Source organism: Chrysoperla carnea, chromosome 4 (genome assembly GCF_905475395.1).
Source record: "Chrysoperla carnea chromosome 4, inChrCarn1.1, whole genome shotgun sequence".
In the NCBI taxonomy this organism is placed as follows: domain Eukaryota; kingdom Metazoa; phylum Arthropoda; class Insecta; order Neuroptera; family Chrysopidae; genus Chrysoperla; species Chrysoperla carnea.
This window is the reverse complement of record NC_058340.1, coordinates 70,278,296-70,305,911: the sequence shown is the minus strand read 5'-3', so window position 1 is coordinate 70,305,911 and position 27,616 is coordinate 70,278,296. Positions and strand designations below refer to the sequence as shown.

Here is a 27,616-nt window from a genome sequence, read left to right as displayed (position 1 = left end):
CTAATCCTCGCTGCGCGGCGCCACCGTATCTTGCGATCGCGAATTGTCGCTCATTTGTTTTGTTACACTCTGTATGTACTGTCAACCCTCTATGGTTTCTGCCCATCTACAATCGAGGTTAGTCTATAAAAATCTTTATAGTTTTTAGTCCAGTGAATTAAAACTAAAATAAACTTGAAGCATCAAAAAAAATTGATTATTTATTTTGATTACTCGAATCTAATTAAAATTATTTAATTTGAGTGAAAGTATTTTTATATTGTGCTCTAATTGTACTTAAAAATGGCTACGTTAGATGATAAATTATTGGGCGAAAAAGTACATAATTATTGTAGTAGCAGTGAAAGTGAGGACGAAGATGAATCCGATTCAGAAAATAGCAAACAAGGAACAAATAAAGATCCAGCACCTCCACCACCTGATCTCCATAAATGGGAAGGTTCAGCTGCAAACACAGGACCAAAAGGTGTGATTAAAGATTGGCAACGTTTTAAGCAACTCGAAACAGAGAGTCGTATCGAACAAGAGAAAGAACGTATAGAGCTGATTAAAAAACTATCACTTACATGTCGATCTGCCTTAGACGAAGAACGTGATAAGGAAAAAGATGCCGATTTAGATGATATATTAAACGATGAGTTCCTGTACGCATATCAAAAACAACGGATGCAAGAAATGATAATGCAAAATGAAAAAAGTTTGCCGAAATTTGGAAATTTAATTAATTTAAAATCGGGTGATGAATTTTTGGAAGCGATTGATAACGAACATAAATCGGTTAATGTTATCATACATATTTATGAAGATTATGTGCCCGCATGTCGAACAATGAATACTTGTTTGACCCAATTAACTAAAGAATACGTTCATGTGAAATTCTGTAAAATTATTGGATCTCTAGCTGGAATGAGTCGTCTATTTAAGGTGTCTGGTGTTCCTGCCTTGTTAATTTATAAAGGTGGTGTAATGGTTGGTAATTTTATTCGATTAACTGATGATCTAGGCGATGAATTTTATCCGGAGGAAGTGGAAAGTTTCTTAATTGAACATGGTATGCTTGTGGATAAAACTTGTGTTCCTCCAATCATTTCGAATGAAAACGATGATGCAGACAGTGATTAAATTGGAATGTGGTTACTTTTCTCTTAAAACCACTTGTTCTCTGATGGAATTTCGTAACTTTTGAAGTTGGCTTTGTGTTTCGATAACAAAATTAAGTTTAGCAATCTTAAATCCTGAGAAAGAATCGATTGGAATTGAATTTTAATGTTTGGGTGATTCCATACGTGACTGACACTACATTTAAACCCAAAATATGTTTTATTTTGCATCATATTATGTTAGCGGTTTTAGTTTTAGTTTAGTTTTATGGTTGATTCTACATTTATCTCTTTGTAGTAAAATATGCTTAACAAAATGTGACTGACACTACGTTCGAGAGTGTTTATAAACTTCGAATATCTTCCTCTATGCATTTATAATTTTAAATTGTATCTGGGGCCAATTTTTATTAAACAAATTATTGAAAAAATGGTAAAATAAAGAACCGTTGTATTCTAGAATCAAATTTATTACAAAAATAAATCGTGACTGACACTACCGTCACTCTAGATTGCAAATTAGTTGTATTTTAAAAGAAATCTTAGAAATTAATGTTCCAGGACACAAGATGGGAAGTTCAAAATCATTTTAGAAATATGTAATAAAAAAAAAACTTTTAACAAAAAGAAAACCGACTTCAAAAGAAAATTTTTTTCAAAACAAATTAAAATGCACTAAAAAGTAAAAAAATATCGATAATATAATGTAGTTAAAATTATTGTTATTTTTGGAGTCGGTGTCAGCCAAAGAAACAACTCTTACAGAACAGTTTGCAACATTAGCTTGGCTGACACCGACTCCAAAAATAACAATAATTTTAACTACATTATATTATCGATATTTTTTTTACTTTTTAGTGCATTTTAATTTGTTTTGGAAAAATTTTTCTTTTGAAGTCGGTTTTCTTTTTGTTCAGTTTTTTTTATTTTGTGATTTTTAGTGAATCTGAAGTACACTAACTAATTTGTCACTAAAAAAAGAATCATCGAAATCGGTTGGCGTGATATTGAGTAATTCATCCTCTTGTCGTGCATACTTAATGCAAATTTAAGACTTTTATGATTTTCTCATGGATACCGTTGTCAGAACTGGACCAAAATGGAATGAGACCACACGGGAAGCACCAGCTTTCAAATAGATAAAGAATTATCAAAATCGGTACACCCAGCCAAAAGTTCTGAGGTAACAAATATAAAAAAAAAAAATACAGTCGAATTGATAAGCCTCTCCTGTTTTGTTTGAAGTCGGTTAAAAATGTACTAAAATGTTATTTTTGAGTGAAAAAATATTATTTTAGTACTTAAGATACTGAGAGCTTAAAGTACAACAATTTTCACACCTTACTAGAATATTTTTACCATCAAAAACAATAATTTTTTTTCTCATCATGGTTTATTTTTTCATGGAATCACCCGTTTAATCCTCGAAACCAGAACTGATCTCTTTAATATTTTATAAAAACTTTTTTTTTGTAGAATGTAGTTGTTCGATGTGGAAAATATTATTGCGAATTCTTTCTGGAATTCTAAGTAGACATAAAATTTAGAATGATTGTTGTAAAAAAAAAAACATGGTTTTGTATAAATATGGTATTTTTAAACCATACTTTTCATATTTCAACAATTACTAACCCGTCAGCACTCGTGATAAGAGATTTGTTGACAAACAGGCAGGCGGGTAACTAAAGATGTCCGTCTCTCCCTCAGAATTCTGTTGGTGAGAACTGTAAAAACCCTCGAATATCCAAAGCTCTTTTAAGCATAGATCTTTACTTGGGCACTCTTTCTCGTAGATCTTCAAAATAAGTTATCAAGTAGAAATGAAAAATGCTAGGAAATATCAATAAAACACAAGATTTTTATTGATTAGGGTCGCGATACCTTTTCGATCTTTTTAACAACTTATTTTGAAGATGTTTGATGGAATCAGTTCCACTGAAATACTTTATAATTTTTTCTCTTTATTTAAAATCCTTTAGGAAATATTCTGGAGTAATAATTGAAGTTGTGTTCAATTTTGTTTTGATATTCATGATGCATTTATGAAAAAACATGGATATTTTTTTTTTGAAACTTTGATATTTTATTGATTTAATTCGTTGTATATAAATTTACGGGAACAATTTGTAACCAATCAAACGTAAATAAAGTTATAAGGAACTTGGAAATTTCTAAATTTATTTCTCAACCAAAACAACCAATTTGAAATTGAATTAACTCTTTTAATTTGGAAAGAAGTTAATGATATATCCCATGGATATAGGAATATTTAAAAAGGGATGGAGTAAAACCGAGTGGGATGAGTCTCACTCAAGGGGAAGAGGCATGGTATCATTGTGCCTACTTTCTATTGGCTGTTAACTAGGTGCATGCTGAAAGTATGCTCAAAGCCTTCTTTAAGTGTTTTTGATCCGTTTGTAAGCATGGAAACATGTTTGACATATGGTTGACGTGTGTGGACAACATAAATAAATAATCTTATATTCAAAAGAAAAGTAAAATTTGTAAAGAAAAATAAATACGAAAAGTATTTATGCTTGTTTAAAACAATTTTTCAACGATGTAAGTCACCTAAATGCAACAATATTCTATTCAATTTAGTGAATATTGAATCTTCAATCCTAGTGTTACATCTTTTATAAGTTAACTAATGAAATTCAAAAGAAGGCTTAAGAATACGAAAATACATCGATTAATTTTCAATACTAAACGTATTAATACATGTATTATAGAATTTTTAAAATAAGAAATTAATGTAAAAATTTATTTGGGGAAATTATTACTTATTTATGTATTGAATTATGTACCCGTGAACCTAATCTTAATTTAAATAAATGAAGTGTTATTTTTATTATTTTACGAATTATTTACGATATATTCTTTAGGTAATTAGTCGGTCATAGGAATATTAAAGGTATATTCCTTCATCCAAGGGTAATTAGTTAAAAATATTGGTATACCAAAATATTATATTTGTAATTAATTTCTAAATTATGTATTTAAAAAAATACATTTTTTTCTTTAGGGTAAAAGATTTTACTTTAAATAGAAAGATTTTTTGCTCGGACCAATCCACAGCAAATCAAAAGCAGGCATATTGCTTGAGGCAATCTAAAACCGTGGATATAGAAATATTAAAATCTAAAACACACGAAATATTATCGTTCTATTTGAATTTCCCGCAAATGAGAGCCGCAGCCAATCAAAAGTAGGCACATTGCTTCCCCCCTGAGTGATACACCCCCGTCGTCTAAGGTAGGACATTATACTACATCCCTACTATAATTACTAGATTCGTGATATAGTTCAGTAAAATAATACATTGTGGTATGCAAAAGGTCGGGTAGTTTTGATTTTTTCCTATGTTGTTAGTGTTAGGCCCATGACTTAAAATCCAAGTTTTCCACCTCGGGGTGCCAAGGCGCGCCGCGGGGCGCGCCACTTTTTAATGAAATATCGAAAATTTGACCATTCCTAAGTGAAATCTCGCGAACGGTTTATTTTACAGAAAATATTATTTTAATAAATTAAAGGGTAATAAATTTGTGACAGTTTAAGCCCAACACCAGGTTTGTAGCGTAAATAATGGCTGAAATACAAACCTTCAAAATAAACCAATTTTTCAAAGATTTGTGAAAATCGTGATTTTTTAAAAATATTTCCACAATATAATTGTTTAAATCAAACGCCGTATAATTTAATTGTGTATGTTAGTTTATTTGCTATAAAAGAAAGTATTAATAAAATTATGAAAGAAAGAATGAAAAGTGTGTTTGTAGGAGTTATATATTAACATTTTTTTATGAATGAATGTCCTATTTAGTTAAAACAATACAGTACACTTTGGAAGCATTTGTTACAAATAACGATAACAGTATCTATTTAAAGTTTTCGCATTTTTGATGGGCCAGGATGGAAATGCTCAAGCTCTGCCTGATGCTCCTTGTTCTCTTCATCCAGTGGAAAATTTAACTCTCCTATATCTTCATGTTTAGAGTTATTTATTGACGCCAGCATGTCGTCTTCGTCTTCAAAGCTCCCCTCAAACGGATTTATTTCCGAAACGTTTTCGCAAGATTCTCCTAGAGAACAGGTGCATAGAGAAGAACATATAAGACCAGCTTTACGGCAACCACATGAGTTCTTGCACGCTTTCTTACAATTGCAAGATATCATTTTAAGAAGGGATTCAGGAGCTGCATCTCTGTCCATTTTGAGGGGAGAGAGCCCAAATCTGGTAGATACCCAGCCCCATTCAAGAGGGTTTTTCTCTTGACCTAGCCACTTCTGTATCTTAAAAATGATACTTTTAAGCAATAACCATGCACGAACATTCAGATCATTTTAAACAACAAATCTGACAATAACATGACAATAGAATTAATTTGTTTTTACTAAACTACTAACACTCAGCTGATCAATTAATAATGCAGGTTTACCAACCTATATCCTTGATCCCAATTATCTTTGTTAATTTATTTTGAAGATCTATAATTCAGCCATTATTTACGCTACAAACCTGGTGTTGGGCTTAAACTGTCACAAATTTATTACCCTTTAATTTATTAAAATAATATTTTCTGTAAAATAAACCGTTCGCGAGATTTCACTTAGGAATGGTCAAATTTTCGATATTTCATTAAAAAGTGGCGCGCCCCGCGGCGCGCCTTGGCACCCCGAGGTGGAAAACTTGGATTTTAAGTCATGGGCTCAACACTAACAACATATCCAAAAATCAAAACTACCCGACCTTTTGCACAGCAACCCCATATTTTCATACATATTTACTGGATTAATATATTCCCTTAACAACATGATTTGGATAAAAAAGCTATTTGATCGAATTTCAAATACAAATAATATGATACCAAAACATGTTCAAAAACAGTAAAGCTTAAAAAAAATGTAAAAAGTTTTATTGTAAATTTTGCATTGAGTATTTTTTAAAAAAAAAAAAGGTAATCAATTGATTGAAGCGTCATGCCGTGGTTTGAGTGAGAACAAAATCTGCAAGTTTCCAGAATGATAATAGAGTATTTATTTTTCTATAGTATAATATAAATATTTCAATATCTCTGACCATTGTACATACTTGCATAACCATAAGTATAAGTAGAATATACACCATTGCCAGAATATCTATTTTGATTTGAAAATGGAATCGATGGTTTTGGTTGTTTTGAATCACCTTTTAAATATATAACTAGCTGCACAACTTCTTTGTCAGACAACAAACCACTTTTAACTGGACCATTAACAAATTGCTCAATTGTCATTAATGGGAAACGTATTAATTTGAATGCTTCGCCCAAAACAGAACGCTGATTTTTCGGTTTTATAGGTAATCCTTGTCTCTTGCATTCTGCTTCAGACCATCGTAAAACAGCGTCAAATAATAAGCTTTCATGAATTTTCAACGTGTTACGCTTTAACACATCACTTAAAGTTTTCAAATCGATGTCGATAAAGAAATCAGATGCGAATGCTGGTACTGGTGTTGTATCAATCATTTGTAAACAGAAATTCGCCAATTCTGATTCATCAAATAAATAAGCTTGTGTTAACAATAAAAAAACATTATCGACATTCCAATTTGTTTTTAAAAATTTCACACAGTGATTCTGTAATGCTGGTACATTATATTTTTTAGCTACATATAAAGTAAACATAACGATATTTGTATCAATTTCTACTTCATCAGTGTATAAAAATTTAAGGAATGCCAAAAGTGCAGCCGGTTCAATATCTGGTACTGGTATTTTATCACCAGGTTCAGCTAAAGAACCATAAAACATCGTTTCGAAGACATCACTCCTGGTAACTAATATAAACTTGTGTGCAGGAATTATTTGTTGTTTTTCGTCTTTTCCAACAATGAAATGAACATCAGCGAATTTTTCATTATTGAATAAAAATTGAAAACATTCTTTCATTGTTGATTTTGTAGCTTGCCATTTATCAACAACTTTATTTTTTTTAATTTCCTTTGTTTTATTAGAAGAGCTTTGGCTTGCTTCTTCGCTTTTGATTTTTCGCTTATTAGGAGGCATCGTAAATTACCTATAACAAATTAAAATTTTATTTTTATCTTAAGGTTAAGTTTTACCCCAATTCATTTTACCTAATTTTAAGTTCTAATTTACGGTTAATTTCACTTTCTGATTATTATTAGATTACTTTTTATAATGGTAACTTTCTGGATATTCGAAGATAATTTCAAAAAAAATTATAAGTATCGATTTTCTATCGACAAAACAACTATAATTATAAAAATCTTCAGTCGATAAAAGTCATAGAGAATATATCGGTATTTTACTGATATAATACTATCTATATATACCTTAGATCATATTTTAAGAGATAAGCCCAACGTATACCAAGTATGTATATTTTGGCTTCAGTAGATTAACAAAGACAAAAATACAATATTCAAACAACTGACAGAGAAACACAATACGAAAGCATGGTATTCAATTCGTATAATCGTATTGACGGATGGCGCTAGTCAGTTTAAAGTTAATCATGATTATAGTTGTCGGTTTAACTTTCTAGATCATTTATAGAATTATTTAGAAAATTTCGAATCGATTTTGACCGTTAAACACATTTTGGAACTTTCTAGATCATTCCATTTCTACCACGGATCTAGTAATTATAGTAGGGATGTAGTATAAAGTCCTACTTTAGATGAGGAGGATGTATCACTCAGGGGGGAAGCATGTGCCTACTTTTGATTGGCTGCGGCTCTCATTTGCGGGAAATTCAAATAGAACGATAATATTTCGTGTGTTTTAGATTTTAATATTTCTATATCCATGGTTTTAGATTGCCTTAAGCAATATGCCTGCTTTTGATTGGCTGCGGCTGTTCGCACTTTCAATTGCGGGAAAATTTAAATGGGTAGCGAATTCTACGTGTGTTGTAGATTGATTTCTACCCGACAAAAACAAGCTGTGTTTGATGAAATGTGATCAAAAACGAATTTTTGAGATAATCTAGAGCAAGGTTCTAATTTTAGGGAAGAATCTAAAAAGGCTCCGTTCAAATATGATAGATAGAAATCCAGAAAGTATTTTACTTTTTTTAAGATTTATCTTTAGGTATGAAATGGTCTTGGTGCTTCCATCTATCGTTTTCTAAATAAATCAATTCAGTAATCAGTTTATCCCAGTGTGTCATTGTTTCGTCTATTTTTAAAAAATGGTTACAACAATAAAAACCAGAATTTCAAGATAGAGAAGGGCACTCACTTTCTGTACTCAAATATTTCTGTAAAACTTTTTTTTTTTAAATTGCATACAATATGTTTTAATGCATTTTTATAAAACATTAAATACGTTTTATTTTAAGGTTAAACACACACAAATCTCGTAAGTGTTTTTCATAAACATTCTTTTTTATAAACAGAAAACGATTCGGATTTACCACACTAGGTTAAAAAAAAATCAATTTTGTATTTCGTAAAATATACTTTTTAATAGATAAAAAATGAGTAATAATTCTATAATGCGAATTGAAACATGGAAAGGGGATTGGGGTATTCCATCAATTGACTACGAATGTCTTCAAGCATTGGTTTGTTAATTAAATAATCACGTTTTGCAAATTTATTAATTTTTGATTATTGGGAATAGGCATTGATAAAATTCTCAAATGCACCGGTACAAAATAAACAAACAAATAATCCATTTTGGAGTTCAAAAAATACACTGCCAATATTTCGACATGATACGACAATCGTTTATGATTTTAATGAAATTCAGAATTATTTAAAAAAACAAGGTTTTGATTGTGATGCACATTTAAATAAAATCGAACAAGCAGAAATCACAGCGTATATAAATTTAATCAAATTTAAATTAGAACCAGCTTTAAATTATGTTTGGTAATTAATAAAATATTTGATTCGCTATATTTATCCAGTCAAATTGGTCCTTAAAATATAAGTAAGGTTACAAAAATTCCCATAGAGCTAAAAATTGGTATGAATGTTCAGAATACTATAATAAATGAATTGTGAAAAGTCTCCATCAATCCTGCAAAAAAATTGTGCAAATTGTGCAAAAAATTTTATTGAGGGGGGAAGTTTGAAAAAATAGGTTTTTTGCGTTTTTCAGTAAAACGATGAGTTTTACAGCAAAATTAGTTCAGACTAAAATTATAGATAATCCGATTCTCTACCAAAAGTATCTCTACACCTTTTTTTCATAAGTATTGCCATTTTCGTGATATAGCGGTTCAAAGAATTGAACAAATTATTTTTTTCGTAATACATTTTTGAACCGTTGTACGAGTAAAAATATGAGGACTTATTTTTGATGAACCAGCTTCTTCTTCTTGGCACTGTCTTTTCACAGCATCAATGCTACTCTTTCGAGTAGAATTTTTTCGACACTGCACATGAATTTTTACAGATGTCTGGTCTTTCAGGTACTCCGAAAATTCACCACCTCTTTCAATACTTACGACTAACAGTATTTTGTTGAGTATGAGATCTTTGAAACGAGGCAGGTATACGAGCATCACCACACTGACAATTGAATGGAAAACAGATGTTACTCAGGTCATGCTACTAAATAAAAATAGGGACGGAGTTCTGGACGTTGATTTATATTCTAAAAATTTTAAAATTTGTATGTATTAGATATATGGATTCAGATTTTTACTCGTATAACGGTTCAACGAATAAAATAATTTGTTCAATTCTTTGAACCGCTATATCACGGAAATTGCAATACTTATGAAAAAAAGGTGCAGAGACACATTTTGTAGCAAATTGGATGATCTACAATTTTTGTCTGAATTATTTTTGCTGTTAAACTCACTGTTTTGCTGAAAAACGCGAAAAACCTATTTTTGCAAACTTCTCCCCACAATAAAATTTTTTGCACAAGGGGGATTGATGGGGACTTATCACAATTCATTTATAATAGTATTCTGAACATTCATACCAATTTTTAGCTCTATGGAAATTTTTGTAACCTTCAAAGTGTAATTTGACTGGATAATAAAATCAGTTCAAATTTGTTCTTTCTAAGTCTAATTTTGGATTATTTTAATTTCGCAGGTGGTTGGATGAACGAAATTACACCGAATTATTCCGTAAATGGTATGCAAAAGCATTACCATTTCCATTAAATTATTATTATCCAGGATATTATGAAGGAATTGCTAAAAATTATGTTGATGCTATGTTTCCAGACGTTGATAAAAAAGATGTGATTGAAACTAGTGTAAGTCATTAACATTTGATCAGAGGCGGATTAAGAAATTTTGCACCAGTAGGCAGTTTTAAAAATTACCGTGCTCCCCCGTAATAAAAATCTATCAATAAAGCCTTTTTTTTAGTTCTTTATTTCTTAGAACCTGTAAAATCTCAAATGTCAAAATCAACGCACTGTCATTTTTCCCATACATACACAATTAATTTTTTCTTTGTTTAAAAACTTCCACGTGCCGCACCCCTTCCCCCTTTAAAAACCTCGCGTCTGTAGGCACATGCCTTATGGCTAACCCGCCTCTGCATTTGATCCAAATAGAGATGGTATAATTTCTAATCAACGATTAATTTTTTTCAGTTATTTGGTGAAGCTGAAAAATGTATAACAACGTTATCGTCACGATTAGGTAGCTCGAAATATATGTTTGGTAATACACCAACGTCCTTAGATGCAGCTATTTATGGCCATTTAGCACCGTTATTGAAAGCTCCGTTACTTTCAACATTTTTACAAAATCATTTGAAAGCTTGTTCAAATTTAGAAGGATATATTGATCGAATTACCAAAGAATGGTTTCGTGTTGACGAAGGTAAAATGATTATTCATATTGATCAGGGCATTGGGTAAATTATCATATCGTGTAATTTGTGATTTTCTTCAGCTATGTTACAAATAACAGAAGTGAAGAGAAGACCCAAGTCCGATAAATAAGAATAACTGGGGTTGTCTACCGCTTCCCAAAAAGCTATCCCCTCAAGCATTTCTATAAATCTCTACCACACATTATTCATATTCTAATTCCGTGATCATTCATTCAAGTAGTTCACTTTCAAGAATGAAAGCGAAATTTACAAATTGTTAATTTAAAAAACGAAAACAATATTTTTTCAGACTTCACAAAACCAACCACTCCAAAGCCAAAACCAAATCCAAGTGCTAAGAGCAGCGCCGAAGAAGATTTTCCGCATGCAACACGTAATAAGCTATTAGCTAGCATAATTGCTACAGTTGCTATGTTAGGTTATGCAGTTATACATGGTATGCTTCCGGTAAGTCTTAAAGCTACAAAACTTACATTAAATACTGTCGTTACTTCTACGCAGCACTTTCTTCAATCAAAAAATTTGTATTCTTCTTTACGATAAGTAATTATTATAAATTTCAAAGTTTAATTTTCTAAGTTATTTCATACACAATTTTATTGTTTTACTTAGATGGAATTGGAGTTAACACCGGAGGAAATATACGAGGATGAAGAACAATAATTTTCGGATATCGAAAAAATAAATTGTGTGTTTTGTTATTTCAAATAAATGTTGTTATATAAATATTGTTGTAATTTATTATCAATTTTTACCTAAATCGAATTTTGTAGTGTTCGAAGCAAGGACGTATCCTGATAACGGATTTCTTAAGTGTCTTCAGGCAAAACTTCTCTCATAACGACGAGACCACAGATTATAGTTTTTAATTTAAAACAGATCTGCAACTCCCTGTGAAATTTTTACTATTTTCGTTCTCTGAAGGTGCCTTTCTTCAGGTGGCTCTACACGTTATATTCGTGTAGGGCCATCTATTAGTTTTGATAATAATAATTTATCCATTTAAATGGTTGTTGGGGAAACAATATAAATAAACAATACGTCTTTCAAAATTCGTTTGCATGTCATTAAAATTCGTTAAATTTCTTTGTGTGTATTCTCAATTGATTGTCTTTATTAAACATTTTGTGGATTATTTGAATAGTGGCATTATTTAAGTATTTTGGCCGGTAAAATTTGGGAAATTAACCTAAATTACAAACATTTTCTTTTTTTTAATTTAATTTCAAAACTTATTTTTATTTTAAAAATATAAAATAACAACTTTCGAAATGTTAATAGTTCTAACCAAAAAGAATTGAAACCTTTCGAGTAACAATTCTTAGGATCTCATAAATTTTCTATTTTCACCAATATCCAAACGGTATTAGTCGAGAAAATCAATTTTCTTGCGAGAAATACAAAATTAATACTACAAACCCGTTATTGCATCTGGTACCATAACATGTCTAGTTCACTTACTCTCATGAACAACTTTTTTGTGCTGTAACGTAAAAATGAGAGAAAAAAAACAACGAAGTTCACAAAAAAATAACAAGTTTATGAACGAGAAAAACATAAAATTATGGCTCTTCGTAAATATTAAACAACTTTGCAACCTCACTTAAATCATCGAAGCTTCGATGTTCATTAATCACTTGTCGTGCAATCGACATTCGATTAAATAAGTTCCATAACACAATACCAACAACAATATTGTCTCTTAAATAAAATATTAATCCTTTACTAAACTCATCGCCGCCGGAAGTTGTAAGTTTCACATCACTAAGAGTTGTTGTTGCTGATGATGCTTCTGTTGACACCTTGTTTTCCTCAATCGTGGATGGCACTGCCGGACTTTCAATGTCTACATTAATAGAGTTTTGTTGATCGGAAGCTAATTTCGCTAATTGATTATTCCTAAGATGTGAGGGTTTTGCAAAAACTGCAACGGTTGGTAATCTTGAATCAACAATTCCAATTGCTTCGTATCCGATATCTGGTCCCAAATCCGACCAGAACATTGATTGATGGGTGTAGGGTTTACGTGCACCGGTCATGTTTTCACCAGCTAATCTACCAGAAACAACAGCATGATCGTGATGTTCAATTCGTCGTCGACCTAATTTTGTGTCATAGAAACATGCACAATCTCCTGCCTGTAAAAAACAATAATATTTTTACTGGTGATGCCTGCAAATTTTGAATGATTCAAGTATGGGTATAATAATAATACATAAATGGTTCCCGCGAATGGATCCCTAGTACCTAGACCAAGAGATCCTCCTTGAGAAAATTTAGTCAACCGAAGGCGAGATGTTTCTGGGTAAGAGATGCTATTTTAAGCAGATCACGCTATAAGATTTTGTCGAGTCCAGACACTAACCACAAAGTCCACAGTTTCTTCGCCAGAATTTGTCCCAGGATTGATGAATCCAAGCATTATAAACGTGACACCCTGCAGGTTTCTTCAAGTACAAATAACATGTATGGAGATTTCATCGTCCTCCATACAGGCCCTACAAGTGGAATCATCGAAATTCCCCATGTTATGAAGGTGATAGTTTAAACGATAGTGTCCTGTCAAGAGTCCCATCACCTTTCTCAACTGTGCTCAGCGAGTTTCAACCGAGCACTGTCGAATGGCCTAGTTGTGGCTTTACACAGTTTGGCCAGTCGATTTTCGATTTCCCAACGATGATAAATTATAATTTTCTACTTACTACATATAAATTTGATCTTGCTTCTAATTCAGCATTCACAACAAATCCACCCACTTCAGGATCAACCTCCAAATTTGAAACATTTGCTAAATCTGTGTTTGGTTCAACACCAACAGCCAATATAACATGATCAACGTTAATTTTTTCACCCGATGTTAATGTTAATTCAACTTGTTGCCTTGGTGTCATTTCAACTTTGGTAATTTTAACACTTGGTGTAACATCCACTCCTTCTGATTTTACTTTGTCTGTTGTCCATAAACTTAAATATCCTGGTAATACTTTTGCCATATTACCATTTTCAGCGAATATTTGTTTTACTGACATTTTATTTTTACCTAAATAATAAAAAAAAATATATACAATTAATTTCATTTTGAACTTTATACATCAAAGCTTGCGTCAAATCTGATAGTTCTGATTTTTTATAGACTTGTTTATGATGTTAGTCTAATGAATAATCTAAATTTGAGGACTCATCTAAGAATCAGGGTCAAAATTCAATCAGAACGACTGAAAATTGCAAAAAAATTGCGATGTTCGAAAAAATGATAAGCTTTGAAAGGCTTTATCTTGGATCTACAGAGACAATAGGGAATATTCATGAAATTTAAATTTGATTCAAATATTTTTCTTCCGTAACTTTAATGACTGGACATTTCAACTAAACCATTATTTTAGTAATTAATATCTTTTTAATTACTTAAAATTAATTAATAAAAGTACAAATTCAGTGAGGGCATTTAAAAATTTCTAAAACGGAAATACAAATTTTTATACGGACGTGACATCATAGTACGGGCTTGTCAAATTTGTTGACATACTGTATGATATTAATTACTTACATTTTATATGGTATTTCATTAAATTATACTATTCTACGGATTTTTATTAGAAAACTTAATAACAACGAGTGTAAATTCTGTGTTGTAAATTCATTTTTTTAAAGTGTAAATTATACATTGAACTGTCACCAATTGACAGATCACCAGAGAGTGCCAAAAAACTGCGTTTAAATATCTCAAAATTATAATGTATTTTAAATATTTTTTTACAATTAAATGCAGCATTTTTAAACAGTATTTATATTTTTTACTTTGTTATAACGGTGTAAACAATGAATTAAAAATATAAAAAAAATACATGAATATTTCCTATTGTAGTCTCATATTGTAGGAAATTTAGTCTACTTTAGAAACATCCTGAAAAGGTATTGTCAAAAACTACTCTTTGAGGGTACTAGCGAATTTGAGGCAAATTACCGCGTACTCTCAGTAGACAAGGTTACTTGTGAATGAATAAAAGCTATTTTCAGTATAAAATTGTATAAATAAAAAAAACTTACCATAACGTGCTAGAGCGCATGAAATTTCACTACCTAAGAATCCGCCACCAACGACTACAACAGACTTAACATCCTTACTTAAAACATTCTCTAAATTTTCAAAATCATAAATTGTACGAAATAGTGTAACTTTTTTCTGTATATCTTCGCCAGCATTTTCAAACACTTTTAGGTTTTTGGGTTTAGCACCGGTTGCTATTAAACATTTTCCATATGTGATTTCTTTACCATCATCTAAATATACTTTTTTATTTAAACAATCGATTTTTTTAACTGTATAACCTCGAGCCACCGATACACCACCATTTCTTGCATTTGGTAAATCTTTACAATCCATGTAGAAATCTTCTGGTTCATAAAATAAACTGAAAAAAATAATACAATTTTAGTTTTCTATTTAAAATATTCAAGGAATTTTTTATTCCAAAAGCATCTGCTGATCGTAAAATGTCAACATAAACATTTCAGTGTTGTCAGACTTCAAATAACTTTTTTTGAATACATAAAAATATATTTTTAATAATCGTAACTCTTCGAAATAATAGGGAATATTCATGTATTTTTTGTATATTTTTAATTCATTGTTTACACCGTTATAACAAAGTAAAAAATATAAATACTGTTTAAAAATGCTGTATTTAAGTGTAAACAAATATTTAAAATACATTATAATTTTGAGATATTTAAACGCAGTTTTTTGGCGCTCTCTGTTGATGACGTATAAGTACGTGATCTGTCAATTTATGACAGTTTAATGTATAATTTACACTTTAAAAAAATGAACTTACAACACAGAATTTACACTCGTTATTATTAAGTTTTCTAATAAAAAGCCGTAGAATAATATAATTTAATGAAATACCATATAAAATGTAAGTAATTAATATCATACAGTATGTCAACAAATTTGACAAGCCCGTACTATGATGTCATGTCCGTATACAAATTTGAATTTCCGTTTTAAAAATTTTTAAATGCCCTCACTGAATTTGTACTTTTATTAATTAATTTTAAGTAATTAAAAAAATATTAATTACTAAAATAATGTTTTAGTTGAAATGTCCAGTCATTAAAGTTACGGAAGAAAAATGTTTGAACCAAATTTAAATTTCATGAATATTCCCAATTAATTATAGAATCTAATAATTAAAAAATATAATCTTCGATTTAAAATAAAAAAATGTTGACTCATGTTTTAGTCTTACCTTCTTTCCGACCCATTCCATTGTTTAAATTTTAACTTTTTAATCAATTGACGATCTTCATTATACCAAATTTCTTTTGAAAGTGGTGGTCGCATATATGGATAATTCGATTCATTACTAATAACAAGTATTTTAGCAGTTGGATCCAATGATTTTATTGCACGAAATGCTGAAAAACTTGCAGTTCCACCGCCTATTAATAAATATGGTATGTCATCTGGTATATCTTCTGAAGTTGGCGGATATCTTGGAATGCTTTTTTTACCTAGATAACAAAATTTTTAGATATAATTATCGGTCCTGTTTTTATCCGACTGTCATAGAGCGCGTATCTTAGATAGGTGTTTGGAAAAGAAAGATGGATTTTCGACGTCAAATAGTAGGTTAGGTTAGGTTAGAGTGGCTGTCCTGGGGTGGGACACACTTAGATCATAGGGTCCGTTGTGATACCGTAAATGGGTTGGCCCATCCCCGGCCACTACTCCATGAACCATTTGGAGCTGTTTAAGAACAACAGGAGGACTTTGACGTCAACTGACTTTAGGTCGGAGAGGTCGTCAAAGAGAGGCTGGCTCAAGGGACATTCCAAGAAATTGTGAAGCCGACGAGCTTGCCAGAAATGGCACAATGCTGCCGGACACAAGCATCAATAAAAACCCGGGAGTTCTATTTGCGAACTGCAAGTTACTCCTGAAAGAGGATATTCTGAAAAAGGCCAATCTTAGATGGAGGGAAGAACGTACTTGTGGTACTACAAGACAGATATGGCCTGAGTACAATCGCAGGCGTTCCGAAGTTCTCATATCACTTCCAAGGGCCTCTGTTCGCAAAGTTGTTGCGGCTATCACACGACACTGACTGGGCGGCAAGCATGCTGAACGCTTAGGCCTGGCAGTGTATCACGACTAATGCAGGAGCTGTCACAGTGATGACGAGGAGGAGACAATGTCTCATCTTCTCTGTCACTGCCCAGCTTTTGTCATGAGGAGATGGACTTACTTGAGCCAGCCTCTCTTTGACGACCTCTCCGACCTAAGGTCAGTCGACGTCAAAGTCCTCTCGCTGTTCTTAAACAGCTCCAAATGGTTCATGGAGTAGTGGCCGGGGATGGGCCAACCCATTTACGATATCACAACCGACCCTATGGTCTAAGTGTGTCCCACTCCAGGACAGCCACTCTAACCTAACCTACTATAGTCGCTGTGTATACCCCTGAAATTTTGTTTTCCAGTTTCTATTTAACGGAATCGGTACGTTTTTATTTTTTTGAATATTATTTCGTTATTATTAACTTACTTGGTTCTGTTGAAATATTTTCAACTAATTCCGGAGATTTTTTCTCATCACTTTTAATAAATTTTGTGTAGTAGACATACAACTGAAAAAAAATTATGAAAGAACATTAAAAAACAACAAAACTTAACCAATTTAATCGTTCTCGAATACTTACGCCTGCAACTGAAGTCGTTAAAACCACAAACCCATACAAAAGCTTATTTCGAAACGGTATCTCATTTTCTGTGCTTGTTTTTTCTTTATTTGTACTAAACTAAAATCACAAACATTTTTATTAGATTTATTCGAAAATTGTGACACAAAAAAAAAACGGCACTTACCGTTCTAATATATTGTGGATAATTCCAAGATTTATATAAAACTGGTGTGGTGAATTCTAAATTTTTTGGAGTTACTGATGTCTTACGTATTTGGCCTAGAAAAAATTTCGAATCTTTAAAAAAACATTTTACACACAAATTTTTTAACAAAAATTTTACCTTCATTATTTACAATTGATCGTTTAATCATGTAAGTTCTTAAAAAATTATTTGTTTGTGGCGTTTGTAATATCTTTGGGATCTTATACATTTTTGTATAATAATAAATAAGTTATTAATCGCTATGAATTAATGTTGCTGATAAAATGAGGTTATGTTTGATGGGGGGTTTAATAAAGAATTCAAATATCATTCACTGTAAATTTATCCCTTACGAAGATGTTATTACTAAAAGACGGTATTGGATTGTGATTTTTTAATTCCTAATTTAAGACCATTTCATACATTTTGATCTATAGTCCATTTACAATCCAAAAAAATTGTGTTGCTTCCCTTGATATACTTGATCCGGCATAACATGCTATTTTAGGTTAGGATTGACAAGTTAAAAAAGAATTTGATAGGTGTTGGTGTACAGTATTCATGTTTCTATCATGAATACCAATCGTTAAATACAACAGCGCCAATTGTGGGAAAATACCCTAAGTTTGCTTATCAGTTTTTTTAATAATTAATAATAAGGAAAAAAAGGTGGCGCTATTCGAACACCACGGATCTCTAGTAATTAGAGTAGGGATGTAGTATAAAGTCCTACTTTAGACGAGGGGGGTGTATCACTCAGGGGGGAGCAATGTGCCTACTTTTGATTGGCTGCGATTCTCATTTGCGGGAAATTCAAATAGAACGATAATATTTCGTGTGTTTTAGATTTTAATATTTCTATATCCATGGTTTTAGATTGACTCAAGCAATATGCCTGCTTTTGATTGGCTGCGGTTGTTCGCACTCTCAACTGCGGGAAATTTTAAATGGGATATCGAATTCTGCGTGTGTTGTAGATTGGTCCGAGCAAAAAATCTTTCTATTTAAATTAAAATCTTTTACCTTAAAGAAAAAAATGTATTTTTTTTTTTAAATACATAATTTAAAAATTAATTACAAATATAATATTTTTAACTAATTACCCTTGGATGAAGGAATATACCTTTAATATTCCTCTGACCGACTAATTACCTAAAGAATATATCGTAAATAATTCGTAAAATAATAAAAATAACATTTATTTAAATTAAAGATTAGGTTCACGGGAACATAATTCAATACATAAATAAGTAATAATTTCCCCAAATAAATTTTTACATTAATTTCATGTTTTAAAAATTCTATAATGTACGTTGAAATTTAGTATTGAAAATTTATCGACGTATTTTCGAGACATTCTGAAGCCTTCTTTTGAATTTCATTAGTTAACTTATAATAGTTGTAACACTAGGATTGAAGATTGAATATTCACTAAATTGAATAGAATATTGTTACGTTTAGGTGACTTATATCGTTGAAAAAATTGTTTTAAAACAACCATAAATACTTCACGTATTTATTTTTCTTTACAAATTTTACTTTTCTTTTGAATACAAGATTATTTATTTATGTTGTCCACACACGTCAACCATATGTCAAACATGTTTCCATGCTTACAAACGAATCAAAAACACTTAAAGAACGCTTTGAGCATACTTTCAGCATGCACCTAGTTAACAGCCAATAGAAAGTAGGCACAATGATACCATGCCTCTTCCCCCTGAGTGAGATTCACCCCATTCGGTTATACTCCATCCCTTTTAAAATATTCCTATATCCATGCACCACAAACTTGGGTGACACAGCCCTAAGAATAAATAAAGTTAAGATTTTATACACAGTCCAATGTACGTGTATTTTAATTCTTTCTTGACATATATTTATCAGGTGCTCAGACGTCATAAATGTAAATGAAATTATCAATTTTGAGTCGCATTCCTGTTCATTAAAACATTTTGTAAAAATTAATTACTATTTTTGACAACATCATATAAAATTAGACTGGGTTTTTTTCCTATAAATGCATATTTTGAAATATTTTCCATTTTTATGCCATAATATAAAATAAAAAATATAAAATTTAGCTTTTAAAATTATTGTGTAATTGTAAGTAAAAATATACATATTATTTAATTAAATTAAAATTAATCTTTAATCCCCCTACAATATTCATAAAATAATTACATTTAGTTTTTATTAGAGCTAAAATACTCGTTAATTAATGCATTTGAAACACATTAATTAATTAAATATGATTAATGACCTTGCATAATTTATAAATGAAATAGTAAAAATTTCCTTGGTAGTAAAAAAATTTTTTTTTTCTTAGCAAAAAGCCTGTCAAAATGCTTGAAAGTAACAAAGACGAGGCTGATCGTTGTATTGAAATCGCTGAAATAAATATAAAATTCGGGAATCGTGAAAAAGCTGAAAAATTTTTACATAAAGCTGAACGACTTTATCCATCTACTAAAGCTAAAGGTTAGTATACTTTAGTTTTTTATTGTTGAGGAAGGGAGAAAGATGCATTTTTAAGCTAATGAGAGTGTTTATTGTTTAGAATTATTAATTAAGATATCTAGCATGAAAGATCATGCAAAAGAAAGTCCACAAGTTCGTCGACGACAACCTGCAGCGGCTAAAGCGGAATCAACACCAGTGGAATTTACACCTGATCAATTAGAAGCTGTAAGTTTTTAACAATATATTCGTTTCTATTCATTTCTGAAAGTAGATTCTTTATCTGAAAATAATAAAATGGTGAAACATGTATCGAAGGAAATACATTCTAATTTGTATAGGTTTTCGAAATAAAATCAAAAAATTGGACACGAAGAGCGATCTTTTCAGAAACTGCACATCTAATCAATATATAAACCTGACTTTGTACCCCTTAGATTAGGTTAGGTTAGGTTAGAGTGGCTGTCCTGGGGCGGGACACACTTAGATCATAGGGTACTACTCCATGAACCATTTGGAGCTGTTTAAGAACAGCAGGAGGGCTTTGACGTCGACTGACTTTAGGTCGGAGAGGTCGTCAAAGAGAGGCTGGCTCAAGTAAGTCATGACAAGAGCTGGGTAGTGACAGAGAAGATGAGACATTGTCTCCTCCTCGTCACCACTGTGACAGTTCCTGCAGTAGTCGTGATACACTGCTAGGCCTAAGCGTTCAGCATGCTTGCCGCCCAGCCAGTGTCCTGTGATAGCCGCAACAACTTTCGTTATCGATATAGCCTCCGTTATCGATAAAATTCATTGTACAAGACAATTTTAACCCAAAAAAAAAAAATCAAAAATCGGGTTTATTTAATGTTTGGATGCGTGGCTTTTGGGATATAATTCAAAATTGGACACAGCGAGTGATTTTCTCAAAAGCTATACATCCAATTGACACATTAACCCGATTTTGGTATTTTTTGGATCAAAATTATCTTATATATAGAGTTTTATCGAAATCGGAAACAAAAATTTTTTCCCGAATTTTTTCTAAGGGGTTGACCCAGTTAACCTATGTTGCATATTTACGAACTCGATCTCACTTTTTACGTCCTGGGCACGCTAGGAAAATTTCAGCTTTATATCTTTTTTCGTTTTTGAGTTATCTTGTTGACAGACAGACGCGAAAATGGACTAATTAGATGATTTAATGAAAACCTATACCAAAATTTTGTTTATAGTATTAATATTTTTAAGTGTTACAAACTTGGAACTAAACTTAATATACTATGATATATTTCATATATACATGGTATAATAAAATTTTGTTTTTAGGTAAAACGAATTAAGAGTTGTAAAGACTACTATGAAATTTTAGAAGTGACCAAGGATGCAACTGATTCAGTTATAAAAAAATCTTATAAAAAATTAGCATTACAGTTACATCCGGATAAAAATAAAGCGCCTGGTGCGGCAGAAGCTTTTAAAGCTATAGGTAAATATTAAATATACAACACGTTTATGTATAAGAAAGATACTATTATATATTTGCTTTTATGCGTGCTTATCAAAGCATACTGAACTATCTACTACTGTTCAGAGACCAAATGCATTAGTCAGTCACACAACTCAAAGCAAACTGCGACTGAGGTAAGCTACAGTAAAAACATACACAAGCAAACATATAATTGTATCTTTCTTATACACATTACTTCTTGTAAATGTACACTTGCATCCAGCTCGATGTAACATACGAAATGATTTATCAAACAAATTCTATAAAAAATAATCGTGTAAAATGTATTTTTACATCGATTTATCGTCACCTTTCTAACTGAATTAACATTTTTTTTTTTCGTAAATTGTTGTTTAAAATAGGAAATGCTGTAGCCGTTCTAACAGATCCAGAAAAACGTAAACAATATGATCTATTTGGTAGTGAAGCAAGCAACATGCCAAATCGTGCATCCTCTCAATCCGCTAGTCAACATTATAGTCGTGGCTTCGAGGCTGATATCACCGCCGAAGAATTATTTAACATGTTCTTTGGTGGTGGTTTTCCACAACAAAATGTTTACGTACGTCGTGGTGGACGATGGGCACGATCTGGTGAAACAAACACATCACAATCACGTCATGAAGTAAATTATTTTAAAATATTCTTTTTAATTATTTGTCTATATATTCAAGCGATGTTATTAAGACGTGGATATGTGTGGTAATCCTCCTCTCTCTTCATCGTAACGTTCTAAACCTAGGTTAACGATGGCCATCAGATCAATTAAGCTATCCAATCATAGGTAATGGCATGATGACTGTCATTTTGGATTGTTAAAATGTCACGTGATATTTTTTTATTTGTAAAATTATATAGAAAAATTCTGTGATTTTAATTAAAATAAGAAAATTTAATAAATGAAATATTTATAAACCGTTAAATGTATTTTTTAACAAAATTTTAAGCCTTATCCTTAAGGATTGTGCCTTATGTTTTGTGTGTACTTTCTCCTTCCTAGAGCACTCAGAGGCGGATTATCAATAAGGCAAAGTAGGCACAAAAAGAATACGGAAGAAAAAGCTCACAGCAGATGAATCTTTATAAATTAGAGACAGACTTGTGGTTGAATTTCAAAAGAGACGAGAATTTTACAGCAATTTTTCCAGTAAATTTTCGTTTTTAAGAAATTTGACCAGTTTAAACACTGAATAAATTCGAAATAGAACAAGTATGTTAGTAACGAAGTATTCTGGTGATTTAGAAAAGTGTTTTGTTGATGAATTTATCCATCTACGATAGTTCGAACCGGAGAACTACCCCGAACAACCAATGCGATTTTACAGGTTCTAAGAAATAAAGAACTAATAGAAAAAGTGTTATTGAATTTTTGAAACTGCCTACAGATGAAAAATTTGTTAATTCGCCTCTGAGAGCATTATTTACACTTTGAAGGAAAACTAGTATGTTCTCTCAACTTTTTGATAAACATTTACTGCAATTATTCGGGTCAAATCTTTCGGTCCAAAATGGGTCACTACCTTATTCGCGTTCGTCATTTATTCTGAAGAAACTTTCAGTAAAGTAAATATTATCTCGTGTGAATTTAATGCATGCCAATTCTATAAATCGAAAACTTTTTAAAGAAACTGTAAAGGTATCTAAATGTATTGAAAATGGTCGCTATAATTGGTTAGAGTATGTGAATTGATTAAAGTCGGGGAGTTGACATTTTGAACTGACAAAAATCGAGAGAAATGGATATGATCTTTCTGTATCCAGTACATCTACGGATCTTAGGAACTGGTGGATTGTTATTGGGAATAGTTTTTGTTTAGCTTCGATTTGATCTGATGAGCACTTTAACATAGTCTACATTTTGAGTCTTGTCTAAGAATGCTTAACGTTAAATTTCAAGTACTGTCGTAAACTTAAGACTGTGAATGATACAAATAGAGTAGAACCTCGTTTATCCAAGTTAATGTGGGGAGGAGGTACCTAGTATAAGCGAAAACTCGGATAACACGGAACAAACTCAAAAACTTCATCTTTTTTAAGTCTCTTGTGCGAAGTCTCAGCAATCCAGATGGGCTTAATTACGAAAAATTTGGCTATGAGAATGACAGACTAAAATGAATGGGGCGTTTGGGAGAGGCAACAATGATATACCTTGTGTATTTGTATCATGGATCGTCTGTAGAAAAAATAAATTCAATTACAACTATGCATTTCACTTTCTGTTAATCGATTAAAAAAAATTATTGCTGGAAATTGATAGCGATTTTATTTATTTTGAATTTTCCTACAGTTCTTGAAAAGTTGTCTTCACGACAATGACTTTAGTATTAGGCGAAAAAAAACTAAGTTAGCTTAAAGAAAAGAGTTTGTATTTTTTTTTTGTTCATGGTCTCAATACAATTTATTTTTTAAATTTCAGCAACAAAATGGTTACACAGCTTTTGTACAAATGTTACCAATATTAATATTAATTATTTTAAGTATGATGTCTAGTTTATTTATTTCGGATCCAGTCTACAGTCTTCATGCCACTCAGTAAGAACATTATCTTATTCTTCTCATATTTTTACGCTGTACGCATGGAATTGCATATTTAATTTTAAATTAATATCGGTGACGAATTCTGGTAAAATTCGAATAAAAGTTTTACTCTATTGACGCGTCAAACACGCGCTTTCAATCGATCGAATCAATCAGAAGTCAGTATTTCCTTATCGTAGAGTTATAGAACGTAACCAATTATTGATTCGTTTAATTTTATCTTCAGAGTTCAGGTGGTCTGAAATAACCTATTTTTGGCCTCCTGTCGTTAGATAGAAATACCTTAAAAAATAGATAGAAATACCTTCCATTCTAATCAAATTTATGTTTATAATTTTGTTGTCATTTTTAGAAAATTCATAGTCCAAAGGCATACGGAACATTTACATATACCATATTATGTGAAGGAAACATTTCATAATGAATATCAAGGTTCATTGAAACGTTTAGAAGCTACAATTGAAGAGGAATTTATAACAAATTTACGACATGCTTGTCATCGAGAGCGAAATTATCGTAAGTATTTCAGTTGCATAGCAAATATTTCTCTTAATAATTAGGTTAGAGGAGCTGTCCTGGGGTGAGATATATTTAGACCTTTGACTGTGGATAGTGTCAGAGAATATGAGATACCGTTTCCTTCTCTTCACTGTGGCTGCTCCTGCAAAAATCATGATGCATTGGTAGGCCCAGTTATTCAGCGTGCCTGCTGCCTAACTAGTGTCCTGTAATAGCCCCAACAATTTTGCTTATAGAGGTCTTTGAAGCGATATAAGATATGCGGAACGCCTACGATTGTACTCCGTCCATGTCTGTCTAGTAGAACAACGAGTGCGTTCCTCCCTCCATCTTAAGATATCATCATTCAGGAACAGCTTGCTGTTTGAAGTGTACCGCAAATGGGTCCTTAACACCTAGACCACATGGTTCTCTGTGCAATCCTTAAGAACAACCTGTCACCCGAAAGCGAGACTTCTCCAATTAATAGATGCTATTTTAAGCAGTTGAAGCTATTGGATTCTGTCGAGACCAGACGCCACGCAAAAATCCCACAACTTCTCTCCAAGGTTTCGAACCCAAACCGAAGAGAGGTTTGGTCGTCCTACATTCAGGCCCTGGGATCATCAGAGATTACCATGTTATGAAGAAGGTAGTTCAATCGACAGTGTCCTGTCAAGAGTCCCACCACCCTTTTTAACTATGTTCTACGATTATGTAAGTACAGTCGAATGGCCTATCTGTGGTTACACACCTTTTGGCATGCGACTCTGTGCAAAGTCCCAGTAATCAATCAAGATGGACTTCTCGTAGCCATTCTTGCTATGGGAAAGACAAAACCTATAGTTAGGTTTCTATATCCGAATTCTAAAAACTTTTTCCTTTGTTAATAGGTGAGACGATGATATGGAAAGCACGAAATTTCGGTGATGAAGAACTATTCAAAAAGGCGCAATCGATAGCAACACCATCATGTGCTACTTTAAATGAACTACGACCTCATCATCGTTAATTAATTACAAATTAAAATAATTAAATAAAAACAATCAATCAGTAATTAATTATTTAAAAAAAATATTAATTTTAAAACTCACTAAATAAATAATTAAATAGCTTGTAAATTTTACCTATTATTTATATTATTTGTTTATATATATTTATATATATATAAATAACGGTGTATTATTTATAATTATTATTAATTGTTATCATTTTATTGTTTGTTATTGTTATCAAAATAAAAAAATGTCTGATTTCATTCATAAATCATTAAAAATTTGTGAGGCAGCTAAAAATCACTAATGGCGACTAGAATGTGTAATCTATAATTTTTAATCCTAGAGATGGTTTTCTTAGACATGTTTTATCAAAATCGGTTCAGCCGTTTCAACCCTTGGCGCGAAAAGAGTATTATCAGTTTGATCGTGTCTATTTTTGCGGCATCGTAACTTTTAAAAGGATTCATTGATTTTGATTTTTTATTTGAAAGGTGACTTGATCGAGAATATTATTATCTATGTTCCAAGAAAACCTGGGAAAGGTCGGGTTTTTTAATTTTATAAATTTCATGTATTATTAAATATTATGAGCAAAAATAAATTGTCGCGTTACTCCAATTTATTCTAAGATTCGAAATCCATCAGAAATTCAAGATCATCCATTTTTAAAAGGTAGAAAGTTCTATGTTTATCATGACGCACAGCACATGTCACACCCTGTTAATGAAAACTATTATGATTTTCATGAGTCTTATTTTTCCGTTTTAATTTTATGTACATTTCATAGCCATACGATTTTTCGTTGTCCAATTATGAGCGATTTTGTAAGAGGTGATTAAACATGCCCTAAAAAACGTAAAATTCTCTAAACCTGAGAACCTTACAAATTGTGTTGTATTTTTGCCAGGAATCGAGTAAAATGGAAATGCAGTTTCAGTGCAGTACGATTACCGCTTACAAAAATGATCATATCTCGTTTTCATACATAATAAAATATTCAATAATGGCTTTGTTATAGTAGTACAAAAGTTTATTATTTACGGATCAAAAATAAAACAAGAATTTTATGAATAAAAGTTTTTAAAAATTTTATTGGTAATTTTTTTTGTTACGAAATCCCAATAATTATTATTTAACGTAAGGTGACGTTCCAAAAGATAAATTTCTATAGAGAAGTATAATTTATGCAAAATTCTTATTCAGTCTTAGAATCGCTATCATTTTCTAGATATTATATTAGGTAGTTGTCTAAAGTTTTAAAAAAATTTGAACCAATCTTTAAATTGAAATTGTTTCAATTCCGCCAAAATCCATGATATTTTGTCATAAAAAAGAAAGAGTAAGAGCTAGGAAGTTTACACCAAAGGACTCTGCTTTAACATTAACCCAACTTACATACAGATTACCAATACTTTAGTTCAGTTTTGAAGATCTAGTATTTCCTTAGAAACCCTCTCCCTTCCTCTTAGTTGACTTTCTTTGGGTCTTAGGGGACTCCGAAGTGATCCCTTTCAGTCTAGAGGCTAATCGTGCAACTTGAAAAATTGGCCAAATTTTGAAAAATTGTATCTCTGAAACTATGAGTGCTATAAAAACCGTTCTGGTCTAAAATTGCTGCAAATTTAATTTATTTTAAAAATTCCATCCACTATCTTTGATGTAAAACTATTCCTTCTGGATCAAAATCGACAAAAACTGAAATAATAAGGTCAAAATCTTTTTTTTTTCAGAACGGCCCAGTCGTCTTCCGAAAATTTGAATTTAACATTGTTCCTTTACATCACAAACAATAATCAATACCTAAATAATAGTTTTTTA

General features: G+C 31.4%; 5 protein-coding genes across 8 annotated transcripts; 3 read left to right on the top strand and 2 right to left on the bottom strand.

Annotated features, from left to right (window-relative positions):
- The first annotated feature begins 169 nt into the window (after positions 1-169).
- LOC123299338 (phosducin-like protein) lies at positions 170-1,701 on the top strand. The gene has a single exon (XM_044881713.1). The coding sequence runs from the start codon at positions 283-285 to the stop codon at positions 1,120-1,122; it is 840 nt and encodes a 279-aa protein (XP_044737648.1). The 5' UTR covers positions 170-282; the 3' UTR covers positions 1,123-1,701.
- Positions 1,702-6,002: 4,301 nt separating this feature from the next.
- Positions 6,003-7,379, bottom strand: LOC123299329 (BTB/POZ domain-containing protein 2-like). Its single transcript, XM_044881695.1, has 2 exons — positions 7,222-7,379; positions 6,003-7,160 (listed from the first exon to the last, which is right to left on the bottom strand). The coding sequence occupies exon 2, from the start codon at positions 7,148-7,150 to the stop codon at positions 6,167-6,169; it is 984 nt and encodes a 327-aa protein (XP_044737630.1). The 5' UTR covers positions 7,151-7,160; positions 7,222-7,379; the 3' UTR covers positions 6,003-6,166.
- Positions 7,380-8,265: 886 nt separating this feature from the next.
- LOC123299328 (metaxin-1) lies at positions 8,266-11,643 on the top strand. 3 transcript variants are annotated; one of them, XM_044881693.1, is made up of 7 exons: positions 8,266-8,371; positions 8,451-8,675; positions 8,735-8,985; positions 10,168-10,333; positions 10,679-10,910; positions 11,213-11,466; positions 11,536-11,602. In XM_044881693.1, the coding sequence occupies exons 2-6, from the start codon at positions 8,589-8,591 to the stop codon at positions 11,464-11,466; spliced, it is 990 nt and encodes a 329-aa protein (XP_044737628.1). In that variant the 5' UTR covers positions 8,266-8,371; positions 8,451-8,588; the 3' UTR covers positions 11,536-11,602. The 3 variants fall into 3 exon arrangements, with proteins under 3 accessions (XP_044737628.1, XP_044737629.1, XP_044737626.1); XM_044881694.1 differs by lacking the exon at positions 8,266-8,371 and having other exon boundaries at positions 8,388-8,675; positions 11,213-11,370; positions 11,536-11,643; XM_044881691.1 differs by lacking the exon at positions 8,266-8,371 and having other exon boundaries at positions 8,388-8,675.
- A 799-nt stretch (positions 11,644-12,442) lies between these two features.
- On the bottom strand, positions 12,443-18,378 carry LOC123299303 (apoptosis-inducing factor 1, mitochondrial). Of its 2 annotated transcripts, none has more exons than XM_044881659.1 (8): positions 17,951-18,378; positions 17,788-17,886; positions 17,626-17,726; positions 17,472-17,553; positions 16,176-16,440; positions 14,971-15,335; positions 13,626-13,963; positions 12,443-13,061 (listed from the first exon to the last, which is right to left on the bottom strand). In XM_044881659.1, the coding sequence occupies exons 1-8, from the start codon at positions 18,039-18,041 to the stop codon at positions 12,486-12,488; spliced, it is 1,917 nt and encodes a 638-aa protein (XP_044737594.1). In that variant the 5' UTR covers positions 18,042-18,378; the 3' UTR covers positions 12,443-12,485. The 2 variants fall into 2 exon arrangements, with proteins under 2 accessions (XP_044737594.1, XP_044737595.1); XM_044881660.1 differs by having other exon boundaries at positions 17,626-17,724; positions 17,792-17,886.
- A 1,367-nt stretch (positions 18,379-19,745) lies between these two features.
- On the top strand, positions 19,746-25,848 carry LOC123299324 (dnaJ homolog subfamily B member 14). Its single transcript, XM_044881688.1, has 8 exons — positions 19,746-19,918; positions 20,142-20,293; positions 20,373-20,500; positions 21,584-21,743; positions 22,127-22,389; positions 24,181-24,296; positions 24,655-24,818; positions 25,694-25,848. The coding sequence occupies exons 2-8, from the start codon at positions 20,158-20,160 to the stop codon at positions 25,810-25,812; spliced, it is 1,086 nt and encodes a 361-aa protein (XP_044737623.1). The 5' UTR covers positions 19,746-19,918; positions 20,142-20,157; the 3' UTR covers positions 25,813-25,848.
- Positions 25,849-27,616: the final 1,768 nt, after the last annotated feature.

Coding starts and splice junctions, on each gene's coding strand:
- LOC123299329 (XM_044881695.1), bottom strand. CDS start 7,150: ATGCCTCCTAATAAGCGAAAAATCAAAAGCGAAGAAGCAAGCCAAAGC.
- LOC123299324 (XM_044881688.1), top strand. CDS start 20,158: ATGCTTGAAAGTAACAAAGACGAGGCTGATCGTTGTATTGAAATCGCT. Junction 20,294..20,372: donor TCCATCTACTAAAGCTAAAG/GTTAGTATACTT, acceptor TTTATTGTTTAG/AATTATTAATTAAGATATCT. Junction 24,819..25,693: donor TCATCGAGAGCGAAATTATC/GTAAGTATTTCA, acceptor CTTTGTTAATAG/GTGAGACGATGATATGGAAA.
- LOC123299338 (XM_044881713.1), top strand. CDS start 283: ATGGCTACGTTAGATGATAAATTATTGGGCGAAAAAGTACATAATTAT.
- LOC123299303 (XM_044881659.1), bottom strand. CDS start 18,041: ATGTATAAGATCCCAAAGATATTACAAACGCCACAAACAAATAATTTT. Junction 16,441..17,471: donor AAATATTTCAACAGAACCAA/GTAAGTTAATAA, acceptor TTTGTTATCTAG/GTAAAAAAAGCATTCCAAGA. Junction 15,336..16,175: donor TGGAATGGGTCGGAAAGAAG/GTAAGACTAAAA, acceptor TATTTTTTTCAG/TTTATTTTATGAACCAGAAG.
- LOC123299328 (XM_044881693.1), top strand. CDS start 8,589: ATGAGTAATAATTCTATAATGCGAATTGAAACATGGAAAGGGGATTGG. Junction 8,676..8,734: donor ACGAATGTCTTCAAGCATTG/GTTTGTTAATTA, acceptor TATTGGGAATAG/GCATTGATAAAATTCTCAAA. Junction 8,986..10,167: donor CCAGCTTTAAATTATGTTTG/GTAATTAATAAA, acceptor TTAATTTCGCAG/GTGGTTGGATGAACGAAATT.